Here is a 24642-nt window from a genome sequence, read left to right as displayed (position 1 = left end):
GTGGTGTGATTGAGAGACCGTATCGCCTGCGGGAAGAAGCTCCTCCTCAGTCTCTCTGTGTTGGTCTTCAGGGAGCGGAATCGCTTTCCTGACCTCAACAGAGAGAACAGTCTGTTGTTGGGATGGCTGAGGTCCTTCACGATCTTCCTGGCCTTGGTCCAGCACCGCCTGCTGTAGATTGAGTGCAGGTCAGGGAGCTCGGAGCGGATGGTGCGCTCAGCTGACCGCACAACCCTCTGTAGAGCTCGTCTGTCCTGCATGGTGCTGTTCCCGAACCAGGTTAAGATGTTTCCCGTCAGGATGCTCTCTATGGTGCACGGGTAAAAATTCCTGAGCACCTTGGAGGGCAGTTGGAAGTCTCTCAAGCGTCTGAGGTGGTAGAGATGCTGACGGGCCTTTTTCACCACGGTGTTGATGTGACAGGACCATGACAGGTCCTGCGTGATGTGAACTCCGAGGTATTTGAAGCTGTCCACTCTCTCCACTGCGCACTCGTTGATGACGGGGGTCTGGTAGTTCCTCTCCTGCTTAGTGCTGAAGTCCACTATCAGCTCCTTTGTCTTACTGACGTTTAGAAGGAGGTTGTTCCTCTGGCACCAGTTCTCCAGATTCCTAATCTCCTTCAGGTAGGCCGTCTCGTTGTTATCAGAGATCAGGCCCACCACGACGGTGTCGTCAGCAAACTTGATGATGGTGGTGGAGCTGGTATCTGTCTCATGTGCTCAGCATGAACCTGCTCTCATCTATGAAAAGCACAGGGCACCAGTGGTGAACTTGCCAGTTATGGTATTCTTTGGGAAATGCCAATGCCAGTGTTCATCCTTGCAAAAAGGAAGAGATCCTGGTCCTGCTGATGGGTTAAAGACCTTCTACAGCCCTGTCCAGCTCTATTGGCATAATTGCCTGTCTCCTGGAATCTCCTGTGCTGTGCTACTGTGCTGGGAGATACAGCAAACCTTCTGGCAATGGCATGTATTGATGTGTCATGCTGGAGGATTTGGACTACCCGTGTAACCTCAGTAGGGTTCAGGTGTTACCTCACGCTATCAGTCGTGACACCGATCCTTTGTAAATGTAAAACCAGTGAAAAAGAGACAGAAAAGATGAGCAGGGAAAAATGTCATTCCTGTTTTGCTGCCCCTCTAGTTCACCCATTCTGAATTTTAACTAACCAGATCGATATCCCAGAAGTTAAAGTGATTTGATGCTTTACTGTGATTAAAAGTGTTCCTTTACTATTTTTGAACACAATATTAAATCTGTTACTATCTCCAAAATCTAACCTTTGCATGTTTTCTTGGGCAGGTCTGTCTTGAAATAGAGATTCTAACCTCAGTGATTTTTATTAAACCTGGATAAATAAACCACAATTAATAAAATAAATAATAAGTATATAATTAACAGACCAGGCTGTAGCTAAAACTAGGGAATTATCATCATAGCAGAATGAGTGCCAATTTCTAATTGATATCATCCGCACTGTTTATTGTCACACACTGGGCAGCACTAAGCAACATAAAACTATCATCTGTTATCTACCAGCTGTTTGTGTGTGAATGAAAGGCCTTTCTACTCTCAGGACCAACTGCTACAACAGGGTTGTGTTTCACTCCTCTGGCCCCGGCCCAGCATGTACCGGCCATACACGTGGCCCACGGGGACCACCTCAAAACCTCCTCTGACAGCTGTGGGCAAGTGCAGAGTTGCTGTTTGTGTGTTCAGACTGAATCTTAGGCGATACTTTTACAATATGGACACATGTATTGAGTATCATTTATTTTAGTGCCGCATGCATGCAGTTCATTCCTTCCATTTATCATTATCATTCCAGGAGAGATAAATAAGCAATAAATCAAAATATGACACTTTTGGTGTTTACAACTGCATCAGTACTGCAGGAACTCCCAAAGGAATTTGAATCTTTGCAATAACTCAGTGACTTTCAGTTCCATGTGCCAGGGTCTAAATTAGGTTCTAATGACCTTAAACAGTCCCTGCTTGGGGCCAGTATAAGTACAGAACTTGGAGTTTGGCGGGCAGTGCTGAACACTTCTGATCGGTCAGGTACACATCTTTGTGTTTTTTCACCGCTTACTGGATTCAAGGGGAGCAGCTGTCTGTGAAAATGGCGGGTAAAACCAGCACAGACTAATTTTGACTAATCTTTGCAGGTCTTTGGACTTTTGGAAGGGAGGAGGATATGCAGACAATCATAGTTCTGCAGAACCCCTGCTTACAATTTCAGAGCACTGTGGATGGAAACACAGTGCATTTGTTTAATTTCTGTATCTGCAACCCTGACGGGAACAAAAATGCTAATCTGACTGTTTAATCATGGCAACAGGGTATGAGCTGCAGAGTATTCATTCAGAAGAGGTCAAAACTCCAGCAGCACACCTGCCAACAGGGTTATAACTAATCACATCCACATTTATACCATATCCTAGTTTAAAGCCTGTCTGGGTTTTATTCTGACGCTGATCAAAGCCACAAAGCTGAAATGTGTTGGTGGATGAAGCTGTTCTTTGTACTGTAATTGTACTGTACTGGAAGTTTGGCCTCTTCAAAGGCCTAGGTGTGTCACAACTTTCAGCACTGGAGTGGGAGATGTCATGGGAAGGTGGGAACAGCACGCCCTGAAAGGCATTCAGTATCAATACTGAATGCTGGTATTGGTATCGGATCTATACTGGTGCAAGAGGGTCGATACCTTACAGTACCTACCGATTAAGTTCAGTACTTAGCCCACTGAACCGTGTTAATTATTGTTATTCTTTTGGAAATAAAAAAAATATCCCTCAAACATGAACTATGAAAAATGTCCGGCCCTTTTTGTGTTGACTGACCCCAAATCAGCTTCTGCACATTTACATTTCAGGCCTCCAAAAAATTCATTAAAAACTGAAAGGTGTGTTTTGTTGTATTAACTAATTATTGTGGAAATTACAATGATTTATTAGTCAGTGAAATGTGTTCAGAATTTTCAAATGAATGAGGATTCATCTCATAAATCATGACACGCTGCTCGCTCCTATATAAGCTGCCTTTATTTGTTAGAAGTATCGGCAACACTGGCTCTGTATTCCTTGGTATCAGATTGATACCAGAATGAGCATTACCACACAGCACTAGCATCCAGTTTAGGTAAGTTCCTTTGTTGTGTGCTCTTTGCTGTGTGTCGACAACTGCTGGAGTCTGTAGATATTGTAACCTGAATAAAATCCAAAGCAAACAAAGTGACTCAGAGCCTGCGTATAAGAGCTAAAGCCAATGTCAACACAGTCCAACTCAGTCCCTTATTGAAGGTTAACACACAACGTTATGCTGTTAAACTCAAAGAGGCTGGAAATAATGCTGACTTAACTAGTTGAAGCTTTCATTATGAATTCACTTTATCTACAAGTTTTTAATAAAAGACTGGTCAAGTTTTGGACAGAAAAGGAGAAGATAATTTCTCCTTTTCTTCTTAAAAGACAAACAAGCAATTTTGCCAAAAATTCAAGTGCATGTCTTTGCGTGTTTTTCAGATTTGGCAACTTTGACTGCAGGAAAAAGAGTGCGTGTGCGTGTGTTTGTTCTCCAACTCTGCATGCACAACAAAAATCTGATGTGTCACTTTTTCTAGCCCCGTGAAATCGCAGTTGAACTTCAAGCATTTCTTTTCTTTTTTTAATGGTATCTCAAGAATGGTAACGCCTTCCTCCCTCCTTCATGTGTTTTCATTCTTGTAGGGCTTTTGGGAGGGAGGAGGAGCCAGCTTGTTCCAAACCAAGCAATTGTTGGCTTACTTTCTTCAACCTGGTCAAAACTTAAAAAAAGGAGTCCTGCTTTAAGAAACATCTTTAGGTTAAGATTGTGAAGCAGGAAGACGGGATCCTGTGGTTACAGAGAAACAGCCTCTGCTGGGATACAATCAGATCTGTGGGTGGTGTCCACTTAGCATCAGGAGAAGGAAATGATTTCTCCCACAAAGAGGGTTTGCATGTTTTGGCAGCAGTGCTGAGATCTACAACACCGCAACCTTTTTGGTGCCAGAACTAAAATTCCTTTTCCAACAAGTTTGTTATCAACACTACAGGGCAGCACATACCCCAGTTTGAACTTAGGGGTTGGCTCGACACACACACACCAATCCAGATTCCTTTTCATCATTTCATTTTCAGTTTCTTCAAGTTTGTTTTCTAAACTTCTTTCGGTTTTGGGGAAGTTATTTAGCAGTCCTCATTTTTTTCTGTATTCCTTTAAAAAATACATTTATCTTGCCAGAGCGCGCGACTTGTCATGCGCGGCTCTCCTCTGAGTTATGACCTAAGCACACACATGTGGAGGAACAGCTGTGCCAGGTAGCTTATGAAACCTGCGCGACGTGAGCTCGAAGCCGAGCTGCAGCGGACCAATGAGAAGCCGGGAGAAGACAGCAGAGCACATGAAACGTAAGGAGCTCGGAGAAAGCATGAATGCAAAGGCCATTCACTGGAAAGAGTGACGGATGGAGACAGAGTGAGCTTTTGAATGTGAGCTCACAAATTCAGGAACACTTCAGCCCTCCACACTGGCCACCTGCACCCTAACGCCACCTGGTGGCCAAAAAGGGAAACATTTCAATTCAATTTTATTTATATGGGCCAAATCACAACAACATATAAGGGATCAGTCAAGGAACTTCTCTCTGGGGTAATCTCGTTAAAAAGAAAGTCTCTTTGTAGAAATCACTTTGTTTATGCCTGTAAATATCAAAACAAGCACATGAGCAGCAACGCAGGATGATTTGATTTCACATTTGTAACTGGCAAACTATTTAGTGGGAAAGTGCAGACTTCCTCTATTCCAGCATGCAGCAGAGTCTGGTTGGCCAAAATGAAATTTAAACGGCTCACTTCTGAAATGCAGAAACATCTGTCATAAACATTTATGTTTATAGTTTTGCTTTATGGTTCAGCTTAGAGCCCAGTGATTCAGTAGTGTCCAAGAGTGTAATAAGCACTAACTTAATATTAATGTTAACTAAATATTAACTAAAGCATGTAAGAAGTGGGGTTACTGGTAACTGTATTTTGCAGTCTTGGCACTTATAAAAGTCAGACAGATTAACAAACACAGGTTTTGTTGCGCAAACATTTTATTTCCATTAGTACTGAGAACAAAGTCCGAGACATACTGAGGCTTTAAAGGACATTTCTACTGTTCCAGAAACAAGTTTTCTCCTAATAGTGCTATTTATTGTCGTGAATGCACCTGCAGTTTACAGATAAGTTTCATCTCTGACAAAATACACATAGCCTGAATATGAATTGATGCGTGGGGAATGACAGAAATAATAAATAATGAATGAGGAGAGGAGGTGGTGATGAAACCTGCAGTAAGCAGGAAACAGAGAAGTGACGGGCACCTGCACAAACACACACACAGACACACACACACACACAGACACGCGCACGCACGCGCACGCACACGTCATATCTATATCATTTCAGTCTAGCTGAATGTAGTTACATGTACATACAGAATACCTTATGATGCAAAACATGATATACACTCTCCCCTTGCCACTTTATTGGTTATATCTGTGAAATCTACCCATGCCACTGCAACAGCTGTAACTATTTTTTTCAGTGTTTTTTGACCTTAAAGTATTATGAAAGCATGGGACAAATATCACCCCACAGTATGTGTGTGAGAGCTTTGTAAAAGTGTAAAAGAATCAAAGGCTGAAGTCTTTTACTGGACTGGAATAAATCTCACAGTGTAAATAAAGTGGTCCACGGGTTTAGATTTCAAAATGTTAATAGGGCCCAAAACCGTACTCTAAATCACAATATTTACACATAAAACAGGAAAAGATGCTGCAGGAGGGAAACTAGCTTTTCATTTACTCAGTACGCTACAAAAATAGACGATCAATAGAAGAAGAATACTCCATTGTATATTCAGTATATGACTAGAAAAACAAAGCTGTCATTGGTAGACAGCATGAGGAAAAATGTACAGCAAATAATCAAACAGTTTTAAGAAAATAAGTTGTTTAAGTCTTTTTTTTTTTCCTTTTTTTAGTGGATCAAAAGTTGTATCCAGTATTTTTTATTGTGCACTTTCACTTCCTCTTGCTGTGTTTCATTTACCTTAAAAAAGATAAGCGTCACAGGTCAGAGTGACCAAAAAAATGCACATTAAAAAGAAGTTTCCAATTTACAGTAGCACTCCTCTTAGTTTTAGCATACATATATATATTTATAGATAAAAGTTGAAAATAACTTCTATGCATTCCACTTACATGTGGAATGCTTAAAAGCGAAACTAGCTTCCAAAGACCTCCTGTCAGTTACCTCTTTAATCAGCATAACCTAACAAGTGGATTGTTATATTTATTATTCCCAGTACAGTACCAAATATTATTATAGCCAATATTTTATTCATTTCATAATTGCAAACCCAGGAACTGGAAACATCTCATTCTGAGATGACCTCACGCCCGCCTGTCGGCCAATGCGGATGTCTTAAAGTCCAGCATCACTGAAATAACGTCCTGCCTGCGGTCTACAGACTGTGTAGTGTGTATTTATGCGGTCAGTGCTGTGCCAGTCCAGTAAATATTTACAAGTATTTTGGAAGCATTTAGAAACAGTAACATATGGCAGATGATGGCGTGACTCAGAGCTAAATCCAGTTTATTTTGTGCGCGCTGTCACAACAAGGGTTTGATTATAAACGCCTTTTAAATAAGCGTCTTTTCTCTGTAAAATTAAAGTCAAATCAAATCACGATGAGATTAAAGTTCTGCATTTCAGGGAAACACGTGTATTCAGTCACTAGATGGAAAGCTTGGTACAGCTTTTTTATTTGTGTATTCAGTACAGCAAGTAGACCATTAGCTTAGCTTTGCCTAACTTAGCATAAAGACTAAAAATGAGATGAAACTCGAGACTTTAGCTTTAGTTCATGCTTTGATCATTGACATGCGATGTAGCGAAATGGTATCAGTCTTTTTATCTGTCTTTTTCAGTAAGAAAGTGAATGAAGGCGTGTTGGCCTTTAAACTAGATTTAGCCCTGAGGTGCAAGGACCTTTAAACAATTAAAACAAAGAGGCAGTTTTCCATCTTCTTGAAAATATTGCATTTCATTTCATATTCATCACCTAACACGTTTAGCTTTCTTGAACCAAGAAAATAAATCTGACCAAATCCGGGACTTGAAAATTTCTAACCGCTCACTGAATAATGTCAGCTTACGATAAATATGGAATACACAGACAGAGCACAACCTAAATACTTCTTTTCAAACATATGGCATGTTTATGTCTTAACGTGCGACCTGTGACAAAGAGGAATGATAAAACTAAAATAAATAGACATGGCCCGAGCACCTGTAGATAAGAAACTGCCTGTTTCTTTGCCAATAAGTATTCAGTGTTTCATTGCCTGAGAATCTGTCCAGAGTTATGCTGAGTTGAGTAAAGGGCTTAAACAAAATTAGCCTCGTATAAACTGCTGCTTTTAATACTGAGAGGAATGATTTGAGGAGACTTCCCAATACTCCCTCTGTGTCCGATCTCAGAGTGCTTCAGACCCAGTACTGGTTCTTTTTCAAGGCCGGGTTTGTTGTCCGACAGTGCTGCAACAGCTCAGGGTCTGCGTCTTTGGAGTCCATCTTGGACATTGGGATGTTATTGGCTGGGTCAGTTTTGCGAAAGGTCTCTGTGGTGGCCACCTCGCCGTTTTTGGGCTTGGATGCTGCCGTCTGGACATTGTGCTTACCCGTCTTGTTTTTGCGAATCAGATAGTAGGCCAAGACAGCCGCCAGTAGCAAGAGAATGAGGATTACCATGATAGGGATGATAATAGGCCAGATGTTACTGCGCTTGGCAGCTTGTGGTCTTCCATATGAGCCAGATCCAGAAGCTGTAGTGGCATCTCCGTGGGGCCAGAGAGGGCTAACTGGAGTGACTTGAGGGATCCCAGGAAGATGATCAATGTCTTTGGAGGGAATCCTCAACAGAGTGACAGGGTAAATTCCAGAGGCATTGTAGGGACCGGTTTGGAAGGAAAGCACACATTCTGCAGGAGGGACCCCGTGAGCTTTGAGCAGGAAGCGAGCCTCATCCTGAGTGGCACCACTAGGTGATCCAGAAGAGCCATTTAAGATTTCCATAGCTACACGACCCTCATCCAGGTCCTTTTGGCTAAACGACTTCACTGAGTCACCTGCGTTTGGGCCTCCAGACTTTACAAACCGAGCACCTCTCGGTTGCTGGATGACAGTGAACGTTGGGGTAACTTTAGTCTTGTTGGCGAGGGAAGTTGCATCTAGAAGCTTTTTATCCAGTTGGACAAGCGCACCCTGGGGTAAGAGAGGATCCCTAGCAATGTTGGCCAGAGGTTGCACAGTGATGTTGAGGACAGAGGAAATGTTAGCAGCCCGGCTGCGGGCTGTAAATGAAACACTGTCTCGGGGTGAAGTGGACTTGACAAAGCGGACACTGACTCGGCCTTCTTTAATCAGTTTCTGGGTAAAAGCAGATGTAGGCTGCCGGTCTACCATGACAGCGGCGTACTTGGGAGCACTTGTGATTTTATAAAGGATGTCCTCCTCAATAGGGCCACCAGTGCTGACCTTCAACATCTCTTCAGTCACTAAGGTCTCATCGTTGCCCTGCTTCACCTTGATCTCAGGGGCTATGTCAAGAAGCAGGGTGTGGGCCAGTACGACGATGTGCAGCATGTATGCTTCGGTTTGGTGTTCTCCATCTGATACTACGAATTCCATGACGCTATCTACAAGGCTGTTGTCACTGTAGAAGCCCACCTCTCCACGATTGACCATCTCTTGTGTGAATTCAGAGATTGCCTCCATTGTGCCTGAGTCAACTAGTCGACCATTGCTAGGTGCTTTGGTCACCTTGAAGTGCACCTCATCTGGAGGACTGTCCTCATCATGAGTGTTAAGTTGTCTCTGGGTCAAGAGGGTCATGGAGCCTTGAAGAACCTCAAAGAGTGTTTCTGTAGTGACTAGTTCAGGGGGGTCTGAGCCCCTCCGTTTGATTGAGATGTTAAAGACTTCCTCCAGGACCACAGACTTAGCAGGTGAGGCCAAACTACGGCCCTCAGACTTAAGACGGGCTCTGAAAGCAAAGCTGTCAGACGAGTCTGCCAGATCATCATGGACATACTCCACCTTTCCTTGAATGACATCTTCTTGCATGAAGGACGGGGTATTACGGGGCAGGTCCTGACCATCCAGCATGATACGACCACGACCGGGGAAACGTTTAATTTCAAAAATGACATCCACTTCGCCTCGGTTTTCTTCTGGTAGGCTAGCCAGAAGGTTGGAAGCATCAAGAATTGAATCATCGATGGTTTTTCTGTGGCCCTGCACAATATCCAGACCTAAGCAGAAAAAACACAAACGAAGAGAAATGTTAAATTTAATCCAGTTGTTTTTTCCCCCCAAAGATACCTACTATTTATTTTTGTCTGTCTCCTGTTGATATTTAATTATGCAGGAGATTGAATCTGGAATACATTTGGAGAGACAGATGGAGCAGGGGGCTTGTTGTTTTGGCAGCAACAGAAGTACGGCTGACAGGTCCCTTTGTGACTTCAGACTCTTAATAGTAAATTACTGTAAAGAATAAGGAAGAGAATCTAAAATGAAGAACAAGCTGCAACTCACCTGCAACTCCAGGATACAATAAAAAAGACAAAAACTATTTTAAAGTGCTGCAGGAACGCTCTGCACTCAAACACACAAAGTAACCCTTTTTACTTTTACAGCATACAACAATGTGTGGTAAGGATAAACTCAGTTAACTAACAGAAAAATACTTGAAATGTCTGTTTGAATAATGACTTCGCTGGAGTCTTCTAATGGTGCTTCACAGATGCAGACTCTCATCTCTGCTTCCTAACATCTGTGCACATGTATTCATAATATGTATGCTTTTGGTAAGTACCAGAGTGATCATTTCTGCAGGCTCTCATTTATCAGTGTGGCCTGTGAAAAAAACATGCAATTTACTTAATTGAAAGTGTTGCATATGTCCCTCATTTCATCATTTACCTTTGTTCCTCCACAGCTGTGAGGAGATGTTGCTGTGAGCAGCATAATAAGACACGGTTATGGGCAGGATGTGATGGACGTCTGATGCTGACTGGGACAAGAGCTCGATGGAGTCCTTCACTGCCCAGAATGGTTTCTCGGGTAGCTGGTGCTCATAGTAGACCATTCCTGACTCCAGCTGTGCATCAGAGGAAGCGAAAACAGAAGGTGGTAAGTTGTTTCAAATAAAATCATTTCTTAATTTGGCGATCACTTCAAAGCAAGTTTTATTTTAGCAGATACTTTATTTATTTCATCCCAACTAACTTTTGTAGAATCTGATAGAAATGTCGAGGATTCATTATCTGACATGTGGCTCACTGCAGTCAGTCACTTGTTTGCTTGACTAACTTTATAGGCAAAGACTGGTATTTTAGCTCGGTAAGATATTTTTATTTGGAGCAGTGGTTTGGCTCAGCTCAGCTGGATTGCATGAAGTCACTGTTGCCTCTTCTCTCTCTCTCTCTCAAACAAACACAGAAAGGTGCACATATGAATTTCTGCATGCAGGAAAAAAGCAAACACACGCTGCCGAATAACTCAAATCATCAAATGCTTTCGGCTTGACGACGTGTTAGATTTTCTGTCACAGTCCAAAAGGAGCAGTTTTCGGGGAAAGAATTTGTTCTCATGCTTGTCCAAGCACTGTCAGATGTCAAGAATGGAAATGAACAGATAGTCTTGATCCCACTGTTGCCGACACAGCTGCACGTGTGGCGCTGCTAAACTATAGACGCTGTGTGCCTCATAATCCTAAACCAAAGCCATTAAAAGCTAAAATTAGCATCAGTAAAGTTTCAATATTCTTTATTTTTTGTAATCTGAATATTTGGTTATATAATAATAATAATAATGCTAGACAAATAAACATAAACGTGGTTATGGAACAGAGGAGCTCTTTGGAATCAAGAACCCCACCCTGATGAAGGGTGTTGCCAAATTGGTTTTAGCCACAAAAAGCCAAAGAGATTTTATTATACTCAGAAATCCTTACTTTCTGCCCTTTCCATCTCTGCCCATTGCATGTACACTTAACAGTCATAAAGGTACAGGCAGAGCAAAGCTGCACACACCTACTCTTCAAACAATATTAAAAGGATTAAAAGGATATCAAAGAAACAAAAACTCCTAATACCAGTGAGACATCACTAGCAACGATGCCCCCTGGTGGGAAAGAAATGTTCATGCTTCACATGTTGTCAGTTTGAAAGAAAAATACATTCAGATTCAACAAACTGCAGTTACAGACATGAACGTGGAACAAACAAAAAAGGGAGTTTAGACAGCATTAGACAGTAAAGCACATCATTCATGACTTTCAGGGCTAATAACTTTTGAGTTGCTTTCCTTATGAAAATACAGTTATTGCTATCATCATGAATATGCTTCCTATTTAAGTAGTAGATTACAATTAATTTTACAAAAAATACATATACATTTACAAATCATTCCTTATCTGGATCTGTGAAGATGCTGATAGGGAACGTAGGATGAGAGAAAGGAATGTGGATTGCAAAGTTATCTTCATATTCATTCATAAATATCTAAAAAGAGCATTATTAAATGCTACGTCCAGTTGAGCAGAATCAACTTTTTGGAAGAGCGTTATTAAATTATCCCCAAAACAGTCCAAATAAACCTTTGGAGATAAAGTTAGATCGGGAATCCTGAGGTGGAGAAGAGGGATAGTAGATTTACTGGACAAAGGATGTTGAACAGACAGGAGGAAAAGAAGGATACCATTCATGGATGGAGTGAAGGAGGACAGAGGGCTGGTGTGGCAGAAGAGGTGTTCTCAAATCTTGTTTGAACATTTGCTAAAACTGGACAGCATTGTTGCTTGGTTAACAGCAACCGACACCACTAATTTGTTCCTTGAAGCCAAAGTACAAACTGAAACATTTAGTGCCAGCAATCAGAGGGCTGTACAAGAGGCTGGTTTTCAGGAAGCAAAAACAACACCGAAAAATCAGCACTATTGATTGTCTGAGAACATTTAATACTGCAAGAAGACATTTTCTATCATGTCAAAAAGGTATGGGCGTATGCAGAGGAAATAAAACTGTACATAAAACAGCACAAGTTGATCCTGTGCTGCCAGCTTGTGCTGATAGGATTAGCTGTCTTACACGCATGGAAGCAGTTTTATGTCTTATATCTCCCATGTGCGCTTGATGGTCTGTGCAACAGATGAGTGACGTGCCTTTTACAGCTGTCACTTCTTAGACACGCGGACCTGCTATTAATAGTGATGTTAAATCTCAAAGTAAAGAGGATTTACTCTGCAAAAAAGAACAGAAATACATATTTTCACTGAACCCCGAAACTCTAAAAGTAATTATTAAAAGGAGATAACATTAAAGGATCTAACGTACATTTTTGTTTCAATTTCATTTCATGGTTTATTATGTCGATCTATATCTCCCTGCTAACATAAAATCATTTACAACTTCTGATAAACAGAAAGGAAAACGTGTTAAATGTCTCCTAAAGGAAACATATGCCAGAAATGCATATTTCGCAGCTCCCGCAGAAAAAGCAATCACCTGTGATTGTGAGAATTGACTAATTTCCTCGTACTGGTTCCTGTCATTGGCCAGGATGAGTCTTCCCAAACGAGGCGGGCGGAAAAGCGAGTAGCTTATCTCATTTCCATCCCCACTGGTTACAGCCCCCACATTGGCGCTTGTGATGGGCTGCCTTGTTCCTGTGAAAAGACAAACACACACACACACATAGACAAGCGGTCCTCTGATGAGTGCTGATGACTCTACTGAATGTGGCCTCTTTGCAGTCTAGTTCAGCTTGTAAAATTACAGCCCCAAACTTTAGAGGTTACTTTAACTCATGCACAGGGCAGATGAGCTTCCTGATGCGGAGAGCATGAAATGTGTCAGATGGAGCCACGTTTTAAATACACTATCGTCTGATTGTTTCATCTGCTCAGAAGCACAAACAAAGGAGAAAGGTGCCATATTTCTGGATTTTAATGTTCACAAATCATCATGACTACTCCTGTAGCCTCTCTGCTCTGTGTATGTGTGCAGCTCAGTCTGCTGTTGGTTAAAAACAGACCTTATAGAAGGGGTGTCAAACATGAGGCCCGGGGGCCAGAATCGGTTCGACAAAGACTCCAATAAGGCCCACTGGACGAATGTGGAAAATGTGAAAGAGTATACATTTTGGACTCTTAACTGTATTGTCAGATGTTTTTAGAGCCAAGCGATTCATACTACACCAAAGTAATTAAGTAACAAAAAAACAATGCCATGACAGAAATGTTCCTGTTTTTTCAGTCTGCTATTGAACAATCGACAACTTTATTTCTTACGATTCGAGCACAAATAACCTACTACAGCAGCATTTCTTTGTCATGTATAAAAACTGTAAACTGTATTGTTGAAACTGCAATGTCTCATGGATTAAATGCACTGATGAACTTCTTTATACTGACAGAAAGGGGTGTTTCACTGGCTTGATCCACTTAAGATCAATCATACGTGGCCCATGATGTAAAATGAATTTAACACAGACAGGAAGGCAAAGGAAATGGAAATAGCATGGACCCAGCAAGCTGTTACTGGCTGAGGGATTCACACCCACCCACACACTTCCTAAAGAGTGTAAGCCCAGAAGCATCCCCATCAGCAAAATATGAAAAAAGTAAGAAGATTACACCTCAGAAGTTCATAATTGAAAAATGTTGTTTTTTAGGAACATCCTGTGTATTACACCTTAAATAAGTTTTGCACACACTTTTATTCTGTGTGTTGTAAGCCTGACTAACAAGCAGTTCTTAAAATAAATGTTGTTGACGTAATAACTATACTGTGTGCGTGACTGCGCATTCATCATCATGGTTATCTTTCTATCACTGTCATCTTCAGAAGGGTTTTTTTTTTTGGCATCTTACCTGGAAATACCATGAGGTTCGCCTGCGTTACCATGGTGATGGTGTGTGGCCTGGCTGCGACGACAAATTTGTAGAGAGGAGACGTGTGCTCGCCGTCTGTCACTGTGAAACTGAAGCTGCCAGAATCCTCACCTGGAGCAGAACAGATTGCACAGTTTTAACGGGTCACTTGTTAAGTTCGAGCTTTGAATCTGCTTTTGTTTGTTTCTGCCCCTTTTTTGTCTCTCTGAAACTTTATTGTCTTTACACTTGAAAAGGCGGAACATTGTTTAAAGCTTGCTACACCTTTATTGCCTTGTTAGAACGTAAAAAAACACCACGTATTTGTCACAATAAGGTACAAATAAATATTACATGTACTACTTATTTAATTATTTTTTTTACAACCTAGCCACAGTATATCTCTGGGGTTTAATTGGCCTATTGATCAATACCAGTGACATTCTGATTACATTACAAGTTTATTGAGATTTCTGCTTGGAGAAACATAAAGACCTGTGTTTCAGCTCGTCGTGTTAGCAACACTCTGAGGTAGACGCAGATAAAGGTCACAGAGTAATCAGCGTGTCAGCGGAGATACAGCGTGATCGAGCACTTAACCTCTAATTCTAATGATCTCACCCTCGTGGACGAAGACGACCTCGCCTTTGTTTACGTGAGCCTGCGTAAAATTTAGGATCTCATCATCAGGCGCCTCTTTCAGTGCAACCCTCCCATTGATCGGCATTTCAACGTTGTAAACCAGTTCCTCTGCGGGAGTGTCAGCGTCCTCAGTGCTCAGCATGCTGGAGGTGATATCAGCTTCCTCACCAGCAAAAACCTGTGAAATACCAAAGACAACAGGAGAGAGAAACACAGTTAAAGACACTTTAGGGGTCGGGGAAAAAAATCAATACAGTATCATGATATTTCGTGCAGTATTTTATTTAATATATGAAAATACATACATAAATAACAAATAAAAATAAGAGATGGATAGATAGATAGATAGATAGATAGATAGATAGATAGATAGATAGATAGATAGATCGATAGATCGATCGATTGATGGTAAGTACAAAAAGAAAACCCAGCCTATCCGTGAAACATAAAGCAGCCAGCTCCAAAGTAAGAATTTAAAAGGTTAATTATTTCTCCATGGCAGTCTGCACACGCCTGTTATCAGAAGATGGAACACAGCAGTGCAGACTGAATGACTCTCCCTAGGTGGAGGGCCCTTAATGGACTTCTAATGGTCGGATGGCTGAAAAGAGCATTAATTGAAAGAAATGGGCCAGATCTCTAGAAAGACATTCCTAAATAGCTGGAATCAGTTGGGAGAGTGTGCTTAGGGTGCCTTGCAGTGAGAAGTAAATATCGATCTAGAAAGCCACTCACCCTTCAATACCACACTCCCTCTTTTTACAGACCCGGGATAAAGACCAGAAAGCCTCTGGGCAGAGGAAAAGAGGACACTTCGGTGGTAGATGTTAATGTGGTCAGTGTCAGTCAGTGGGAGACAGAAAGCGACAGATCCTAACAAAGCACAGGCTCAGTGACCAGAAACTGGTAATCGAACTGGGGAGGACACAATTATTGCCCTCTGAGGACAAAACAGAACATGTGATCACTGTTTAATACGTGAGGTCAAACCAGATATGCATTTCCTCCTAAAACGAAAATCATTCAGTAACGCAAGGATCACTTACTTTAACTGATTCAATGCTGTAATTGCAAATTTCAGTGAGCTAAACAGCGTCTCTTAATAAAAAGAATTATCCATAGTAGAAGGAGACTGGACACATCTGACTGGACCTGGTTTTTCAAATCTGTCTGTCAGTGTCACATAAAGTCTCGGTATGAATTTCTGGGTGGAAGTGCAGATTAAGACACACTGACAAGAACACAGCCAAAGCCTGGAGAGTGTTTTGGTGAAAAATAAAATAAAAAAAATAAGACAAACTATCTCGATGGGATCCTTTTCTAATGAGGATACTACCAAAGAAGAAAAAAAAGAAATAGTTGCTCAGCTTCTGTGACCGATTTCTCTGTACAGATTAATGGTGGCTGTTTATCAGAAACCCTGTTGCTAATGGACGATGTCTAAAGAGAAAACTGATGCTACTCTTTCTGCTATTATCACAGCCATGGTACTAAAATCTTTTAGTAAAGTGTCTACACTGCTTTCACATCTTCTGTTTTTTCATGAGGATTCAAAAACACACCAAACATCTCCATTTTATCATGTTCTGGGTTAGTTTTGCTTCCTGTCCTCCCATTTGCTGGACTTTACATTAAAGGCTTCTGTTACTGATGTCATGCTAGCTCATGTGTTCACTGGACAAATTAAAATAATATGACTGTCAATAGAATTTAACCAATCACAGGCAGAAAATCATCTTTAGTAAGATGTGTACAAAATAATTTGCCAATTGAATCTATTTTTCTCCATATTCTCCAGAAATGTGGCGCTGCTGCAAATATCAGGGAATAGATGTTGAGGGAAACCTTAAGACTCATCAAGCAATCAACATCCCCAGGGCCGCAATGTCTTCCATTTCCCTATTATAGACGCTTTCAGAGAAAGTTTAATCTTCAGTTCTGAAGCTTTTGTCTTTTTAAGTGCTTTATGTCACTTCTGGTTTTTCACATACCTCCTGAGTTCTGCAATATAACAAATGTTTTATGAAGTCTATAATTTAGTTGCCTTTCAGTCCACTGCTTATAACATCCCACTCAATTTGACACTCCATCAAAGCCCTTTCAAAGCCCAGACTGCATCAAGAGTTCAAAGCTGTGATCCATCATTATACACTTACTGCTTTTTCTGTTGCTAGATTTTGTCTTTGTTGCTCTCAAACGATAACGCTTAAAAAATGGTGATGAGCGCAAAGATAAGTAGGCTTTGAGTCAAAGATAAATCAAGAGTCCCATTCATAACAAAAGCCCTATGTCTATATGTCTAATCTCAGTGTCGAGTGGCAGAAAAGACCAATATTTGTCCCTTGCATAATAAAAAACGCATTTAGAATATGCAGAAGTCTATTATTAACAAAGGAGACATAAGCAAGATATAAAAGAAGACTTATGTTTGCAACATATAAAAAGGAAATAAGACTGGGGTCATTTCATGTGAAAGTTACCCATGTGTTGCGTATTTCTGCGCTGAAACATGTGCGTGTACAGTCAAACAGAATTAGCACCGACAAGTTCATCTGTAGTTCAAAAGAAGTTTCGACACCTCAGTTAAAGAGAACCCAAATTTATTTGAATGGTAAATGTTTTTGAAAGTCTAAGTTACACATAGTTATTGCTTGAAAGGCATCTATATGAGTATATGTCTACTCCTTTGAGAGCAGAGTTGGTTGTTTTGAAGAAAATATGTGGCAAAATTTTGAATAATGCCCAAACTGTCAGCTTGAATTTCATGAATTTTGAGCCAAAAAAATCTACTAAACATGTATCTCACACTGTGGCACCACTGGCACTGCTGGCTGAAGTCCCTGCAGAGACTGAGATTGTGACTGGACCTGGTGATTTTTTTTTGGTCTTTTCACCATAGAGGTTCTGGACTGAGAAAAAGGAGGGACAATAAGCTTACAAGTGTCCAGTTCCCTGATGAGCAAAAACATGTGTCGCTAGGTAGGTAGAACCGACAGCTCTATCACATCAGCCTACAACAACAAACAGGACAGCGTTTTATCTTTGCTGTTGCAGAAACCTGCAGAGATCTTGTGATACGGGGCTTTAGAGGAGCTCGTTCTCCTTGGGGCAGTTTTCTTCTCGCGGCCTGCAAAAAAGCACAGTCTGATAGTTTGTCCGGGGGCACACCGATGGTGGGGGAGTGCAGACTAACCCAAACGTTCCCAGCCAAATCTGGACTCTATCAGAGAGGTTTGCAAGTGGATTGCCTTAAGGCAGAACACCCACTTTTCCTCTTTGCACCATGGATGAGACAGCTGCTCAGTGCATGCCCACCCCTCTATTTTAGCCCTATTCTCGCAGAAGCCTTCGGTGTACAGTATGCAGACATGACTCAGCTGAAAATAGCACCACCCACCTGGACAATTTCTCAGCTTTGAGCAGCATTGCAGACAAATTTGGTGTCCCATCGTTCAAGCTGAGGGGACAAGCTACTGGCAATTATCTGTGGGAATAATCATGTTAATGCTGAAAACTGTTTGCTCGACAGCAGCCTAACACATCCTCAAGAAAAGCTCTCAAGTCATCTAAAGCCCAGGATTTATTCACCTTTACAAAGAGATTGCTGTTAAATGCCAGCTCTTATAGGAACTAGGTTTAACTAAGGTTTTCCAGAGGCTGACATGAGAAGCTTTCCTGTTGGTCTCCAGCAGGATTTAGTACACAAACAGTTTTTCCCCTGTTTCCCATTCAAATGTTTTCTGGTGTTGTCCAAGAGCCATCAGATACTAATTAAATGCTGAAATGTGTACTGTACCTTTTTCACAAAAAGGTATATGTTTGCTAATGGCAAACAGAATTTACACTGTTAGAAGGCTGAGCGACGCTATTACAGAGCAATTCCCGGTCCTTTACACTAGATGGCCACATTAGCCCATTCTCAACCACAGCCAATCTAGGACAGGTTATCTGAAAATGGTCTCGCAAACTGATAGTTTATATAACAATCAATGCATTTAGCACCTAGGAGGACGGGCCGCAAATTCAATCTGATTGGAGATAATGGCTGGCATTTCATTTTGAGGGAGTAATGAAGTAGCTGCCATAGGCAAATGACTTTGTTTGCCAGTGACTCAACATCATCCTCTAAACGTCTGAGACTCTGAGGGGCGCCAGATGTTTGCAGCTGCATCCAAAACTGCCTAGGCATCATGTTTAAGTACAAATCCACCAGTGTGTTCGTAATTCTATACTCGGGAGCTAAAGTTGACAGCGGGAATAATGCTATTTAATTTCGATTTCTCCTCCCCTCGTCCAGCCCATTCCTCTCAGAGATACAGGTTAACTACATGCCCTCGCTCCTACTTTGTGTCGTAATGAGAGATTAAACAAAAGTACTTAGCGAGGGTAATGAGGCTATCACTCAAAGTCAAAGTAATCTTGTAAAATGTGAGAGATGCAAAAGCAAAATAGATTGGCAGGTAGAGTGAGGCGCTTCTGCACAGAAACACAGCAAAGTCAGGTGGAAGCAGACGAAGACAGACAGGGTTTAAATTCTAATCAAGACCAGCTGTATCCTGCAACACCAGGCCAAATGTGATCAGACTGAGCAGAACCCGATCACGGTCGTGTTAGTCATCATGTCTACAGAGGTCACTACACACACACAGAACACACACACACACACACACACTTCCTGCTCTAAATCAATCCAAGTGCCACTGGGCCAGCCCCTTGCTCTGTGCGGGTTAGACATCCACATATTATTATGTTACATTCTGCAGCCGCAGCAGAGGAGTCGCAGGGATTGGATGCTGCCCTCACTCTGCCAGAAAGCCGCGGTCTCATCGACCATCTTGGTTTTCCAAAAATACGGGTTGCCAGGGAGACGAGGAGCCACAGGCAGAGCGGGGAGGGCTGAATGACACAGTTGGTTTCCAGTTCTGTGAGCTGATTACTGTCGACTTTTTCCGACTGCGTGACTACTCCTGCTGTAGAATCTACGTTATTCATCCCCCTAAACGTTTCTTTCATGACTGACGTAAATCAGTTTAAAAGCTTGCCACAAACTCATTATAAGCCTTCAGCAGAGTCATTCAAACATACACCTTTCTTCTTACAACATAAAGTTCTAAGAATTCAGTGCGGAGGTGCTTCGTTCTTTGACAGTCTGCCACTACCAACTTATGAAACATTATCCAAATCACCGGGGAGAAGCAAATATGCACGTCCATCAAACTTCTGTGTCGTTATGCTGTAATTTCACTTGGAACCCAAGCACAACTTACCCCTCAGAAAAGTGACAGTACAGGATCAAAATGTAGACACATACTCAGAAATGTATACCTGAAATTCTGCCTGACGCTTTATAGTGGGCACACAGTGGTGAATCACTGCCCTTCTATTGTAACGTGACTTTGCACAACTTACATTCTGAATTTTCACTTTATTAAAAAAGCAAATACTCTTAGGGAGACGGTGCATGTCTGAGATCTGTATAGTTCAGACTCGATGTACAAATTCCATGCATTCGTTTGCCTTACTGCGTGGAGAACATTTTATATGCAGGTCATACAAGATTCATGATTTTGGACTGTTACTGCAGCTGAAACTATAGTGTATGGATGTGAGAACTGTCAGCAAAGCCTACACATTTCATTCAGAGAAGATTAATCTATCAGCTTCTACAGATAGATAGATCTGTCTGTTATTTTGTTGGAAAATCAAACTAAATGAAGACTAAAGCACAAAGCACTATGGGGTAATTCTGCTAAATTGACCGCCTTTCAGCACGCCAGAATCTCATCAACCGTTATAAAGCCATTAATCTGTCATTCTTTCATATTTTGCGCGGCTTGAGCATCAGACCAGAGTTTGAAGCAGGTGGTAATGCCTGTAGCCTGTCAATCACGCATGCACGAGTCAAACTAGGTCTCTCTTCCTGCATACTGCAGCAGAGAGACCAAATACATACACTTTCATCTAATAACTTGCTCCAATAATAATGTTTGAAACACTGCAATAAACATGTGCTCTTTTCTCTTTCACAGGGAATGAAAGCTGGTGGTCAGCTTGAATTGTTATCGGGTAAAATGTACAACACTTTATAAGCATAAGGGAGTTTCAATATGTTAACTTTTCTGGCTTGACGAGCATGTGGGAGAATTGGTCACCTATCACACGTTCATAAGAGCAAAGTATTACCTCTGTTCCGGTGTTGCGCGTCAGTTTCGGGGGCTCGTCGTTGACAGGTATGACAGTAACCGAGATGGTGAAAGGGAGGCTCCTGCGGTCAATGTCATAAGCAGAGAGCGAAAGTGTAAAATTGTCCTCGGTGCTCTCTGTGCTGTCGTGCATGTAGTAGACTTCTCCACGTCTCATCTGCAAGAGACCAAAAGGATGCCAGTTGTTATATAGATCTCATCATGAATCATGAGTGGCAGAACACATAATAAAAGGTTAGATGAATTTCAAAGGTGGGATTCAATTTTACAGTGTGACTGTGTCTCTTAGCATCTGTACACAGTGGAAACCAGGGAGCCGTAACTTCTCTATAAACCTGGATAAATCTTTTAGGAGGAATTCAAGATCATGACCTGCACACAGCATTATTCAAAAGTCTTGAGCCATTCCTCAAAGTGATCTTGAACAATAGTTTTCTCAAGGTATTTCAAAGACCTTAGCTACTGGCTCCAAACTTTGAACCAAAAATGTATCACTCCATAAAATCTATTGCCACTCATTGTCAGACCATTACTTATAGCTGTGCATTGTCAGAGGAATGCTTTATTTTTCTTTTTTTTTTTTGTTAAGCCACTTAACACCTATCATTTAATTATAACAAAATGCAGCTAACTCAAGGTGACAGGTCAACATATGACAGACAACAAAGAACCATTCTTAAGGAAGAGACACAGAGAAAAGGACAAGGAATGCAAAATTAGACAAGTACTGGACTAAAAATCAGTGGCAACAGATTTGATGGAGTGATGAATTCTAATTTTTGGTTCCAATTGCTGGTATTGCTACAGCAATTATCTCAGTATTTTCCTGACTGAAGTTTGGTCCGTTTACAGCATCCTGCCATGTGATTGCATTTGTCCCTAACCATCAGGAACCCTCATGTTAACTTTTATTAAATGGAAAAAAGTTAGCTTTCATCCTCCAGCTTCAATGTGTTTGCATTATGCTAACCATAGCTGCGTAGCTAGCCACCATGTGGCACATCATTATATCAGCTAGCCCAAATTCAGTAACCATACAAACGTCACTGCTGTTTTCTGTCTTCAATTATGTCAGAAGTGATAGCAGAGCTGTACGTTTAAATTTTTCAGAAATCCCTCAATAAGAACATGCTATATTATTTAATCTTAATTTTTGGGGGGAGACTTCCCGCAAACCACTAGAGGGAGCCCACGTACCACCAGTGGTGCGCATACCACAGTTTGGAAATGACTGCGATACAGAAAATGACAGAAAATGTCTGATTGGCAACAACTTCATTCTTCATCATGACAGTGATCCCAAACACACTGGCAATGCAACAAAGGATACCTGGAGAGAAAAACAGCAGTGTGGGATCATCTTTTTCAGAGAACAAAATTCAGAAACATCCAAAGCTTTGAATGTCCTTCAAGAAATCTGGAGAACTATTCCTGACTACTGGTTAAATAAATTATAAGAAAGCTTGCTTGAGGGAGTTCAGATTGTGAATAATGGTAGTCATATCAAATACTGACTTTCAAGCTTACTGAAAACACTGTTTTTGCTTTGTATACTGCATTTCCATTTGTGTTTGCGCATTTCAACAAAATCGCTGCAGCTATTTCCCATTTTCGTAGAAAAATAAAACAAAATGAGGGTCGGCTCAAGACTTTTGCACAGGGCTGTAGTTTGAAACGTGGATGGATTCAACGTGTTCGTCACATATGAAGCACAATATCCTTATTCTTCACAGCAAGTGAGACAGTAAAACTACATCCACAATACTGTATTATTACAGTCAAGTGTAACGAAATCAAGGCACTGATAAGGGTAGTCCACCAAATTGAGCTTGGAACAATTTGCAACTGCACTTTGTTACAATGCTCTTTGTAACTTTTAAAAGCAGTCTACAAATAGGCTCTTTTCCTTTCTTGCCTGGAGTTACTGTAGATGAGAAGATAAATACTATTCTCTGGTCTGGGTCATAAATCAATTGGTTAAATATGCCAAATTTGCCAGGAGACAGTTCCCCCAGCTCAGCATAAAGATCTGTCTTTTGCATTGATTAAATAAACAACTTGCCGTATGTAAGCGGGCAGTAGAGTTGCTGGTAAGTGGAGTTTTTGATAGACTTTTTTTTAATGTGAAGCCAGACCCACTGTCTTCTAGATGTAACCTAATATTCATTGGACACATCTTTGCAAAGAAAGTGTTTCAAAGTATAGTTTCAAACATTTTCTTTAAAAGGATTATATTTTAAAAGGATGAGAAGAATATATTGTTTATAGCGCACACTGTATTATTTATGTTTTTCTCCAATCAGATAATATGATACCAGTTTTCAGAGTCGAGAAAAGGCTATAATCAGGATTTAAATGTCTGTCTGATAGCAGCTCAGGAGCAAGTGAGATGACACCTTGAGAGAAACCAGATGCAGAAAAGAGTCAGTCATCCATTGTTAAGGGAACTACATAGAAAACAGCGGCTGTGGCTGGGCCGAACAAAGAGCTTTACCTTTCTGCGTTCTTGTTTAAAATCTTTGCCGAATGGCTCGAATAATTTAACTTAAACATCTGTTTTCGCTGATACTTTTTGACACATTTACAGATTCAGAACACTTCTCTGCAAAGAGAACAATTAGATCTTTGTCTAGACAAAAGCCAGAAAGCCACAGAGATGAAGGGACCTGCTTCAGAGAGCAGCAATTGGCGAATGGATTCCATATGACGGGCATCTTTTTGGAATAACAACCTTCATCATCATTACTGATCAGGGAAAGTCGGAGAGAAAATCAGTCTGCTTGCTGGAACAATAAACAGTTGCTGGTAATTGGACACTTGGCCAACTCAGCAAGGCTGATGTGTATGGTTGTGTTTATTACTAGCTGCAGACTTTATGTTAGTCTAATTTTAGGCCGATGAAAAGTCTCTTGGTCTGGTTGGCTATTGAGCTATGGAGTATAAATGGCAAAGGCATGCTTGCAGTGTTCAGAAAACATGCACTGTGTGAAAATATAAAGAAGACAATGCAGACTTTAATAGGTTACTGCAGACCTAATGGAGACCTGATGGAAAGCTGAAACTGATTAAAAACAAAGACATATTGGAACAAAGTGTTTCATGTTACTGGATGTTCATATGACAGATTCTGTGCTTATATTCCATCTGGACCACATGGCACATAAAGTTAATTGAAATTATTGTGGCAGGCGTTCCTGTGAATCTGTATGAGTCACAATTTTTTCTCAAAGTAGACTCTTCTGTGTAACCGTAGGCTTACATAACCTCAGTGCCCAAACTGATGTCTTCATTGCAGCACTACTACTAATAAGTCCAGTGTGCATTCCCAAGTGACATCTGGGGACTTTCCTGCTTGAGCTTCAAATAATATTGAACTTAGCAGAAAAAAAAAACACAGCTTTCCCATGTGGCACCTTCGGGATGGGAAAAATTAAGCCAGTGTACAAAGTCCCCAAAAAAATGCAGTTTGTCTAATGGCCACTTGAGGCTGGCTCCAAAAGCTAGTCAGTCCTTGTCGACTGTAAATTTCCTAATTTATGTAGGAATGTTTAAAGCGTAGTACAAAAGCAGATTTGGTCATTAGTGTGTAATAAAAGCACGCCTGCTTAGAGTGAAAGGTGACTGTCGCTGCGAGCTGTCTACTGATCATCACCTCGTCTAATTCAAGTCATTCAGCTGGACTTCTTGACTTTATGTTTTGGAGTATTTTACAATTATCTAACGAATAACATGACCTGCTGTGTGGCTAATTGTGCTAACAGAACAGAACAAAACGGCACTAGCTTTT

General features: G+C 41.1%; 1 protein-coding gene across 2 annotated transcripts in view; it reads right to left on the bottom strand.

Annotated features, from left to right (window-relative positions):
- Positions 1 to 5101: 5101 nt before the first annotated feature.
- cspg4 (chondroitin sulfate proteoglycan 4) overlaps positions 5102 to 24642 on the bottom strand; it is a 76861-nt gene continuing 57320 nt past the window's right edge. For both annotated transcript variants that reach the window (XM_040026298.1, XM_040026299.1), the window contains exons 6-11: positions 20836 to 21012; positions 14632 to 14830; positions 14011 to 14142; positions 12644 to 12804; positions 10059 to 10236; positions 5102 to 9385 (exon numbers count right to left, since the gene is read on the bottom strand). In XM_040026298.1, the coding sequence (XP_039882232.1) occupies positions 7560 to 9385; positions 10059 to 10236; positions 12644 to 12804; positions 14011 to 14142; positions 14632 to 14830; positions 20836 to 21012 (2673 nt within the window). In that variant the 3' untranslated portion in view covers positions 5102 to 7559. The remainder of the gene's footprint in view (positions 9386 to 10058; positions 10237 to 12643; positions 12805 to 14010; positions 14143 to 14631; positions 14831 to 20835; positions 21013 to 24642) is intronic.

The sequence above is a fragment of the Simochromis diagramma genome, unplaced genomic scaffold (genome assembly GCF_900408965.1).
Source record: "Simochromis diagramma unplaced genomic scaffold, fSimDia1.1 OVJJ01000293.1, whole genome shotgun sequence".
Classification (NCBI taxonomy): domain Eukaryota; kingdom Metazoa; phylum Chordata; class Actinopteri; order Cichliformes; family Cichlidae; genus Simochromis; species Simochromis diagramma.
This window is presented reverse-complemented; position numbering and strand designations above follow the sequence as displayed.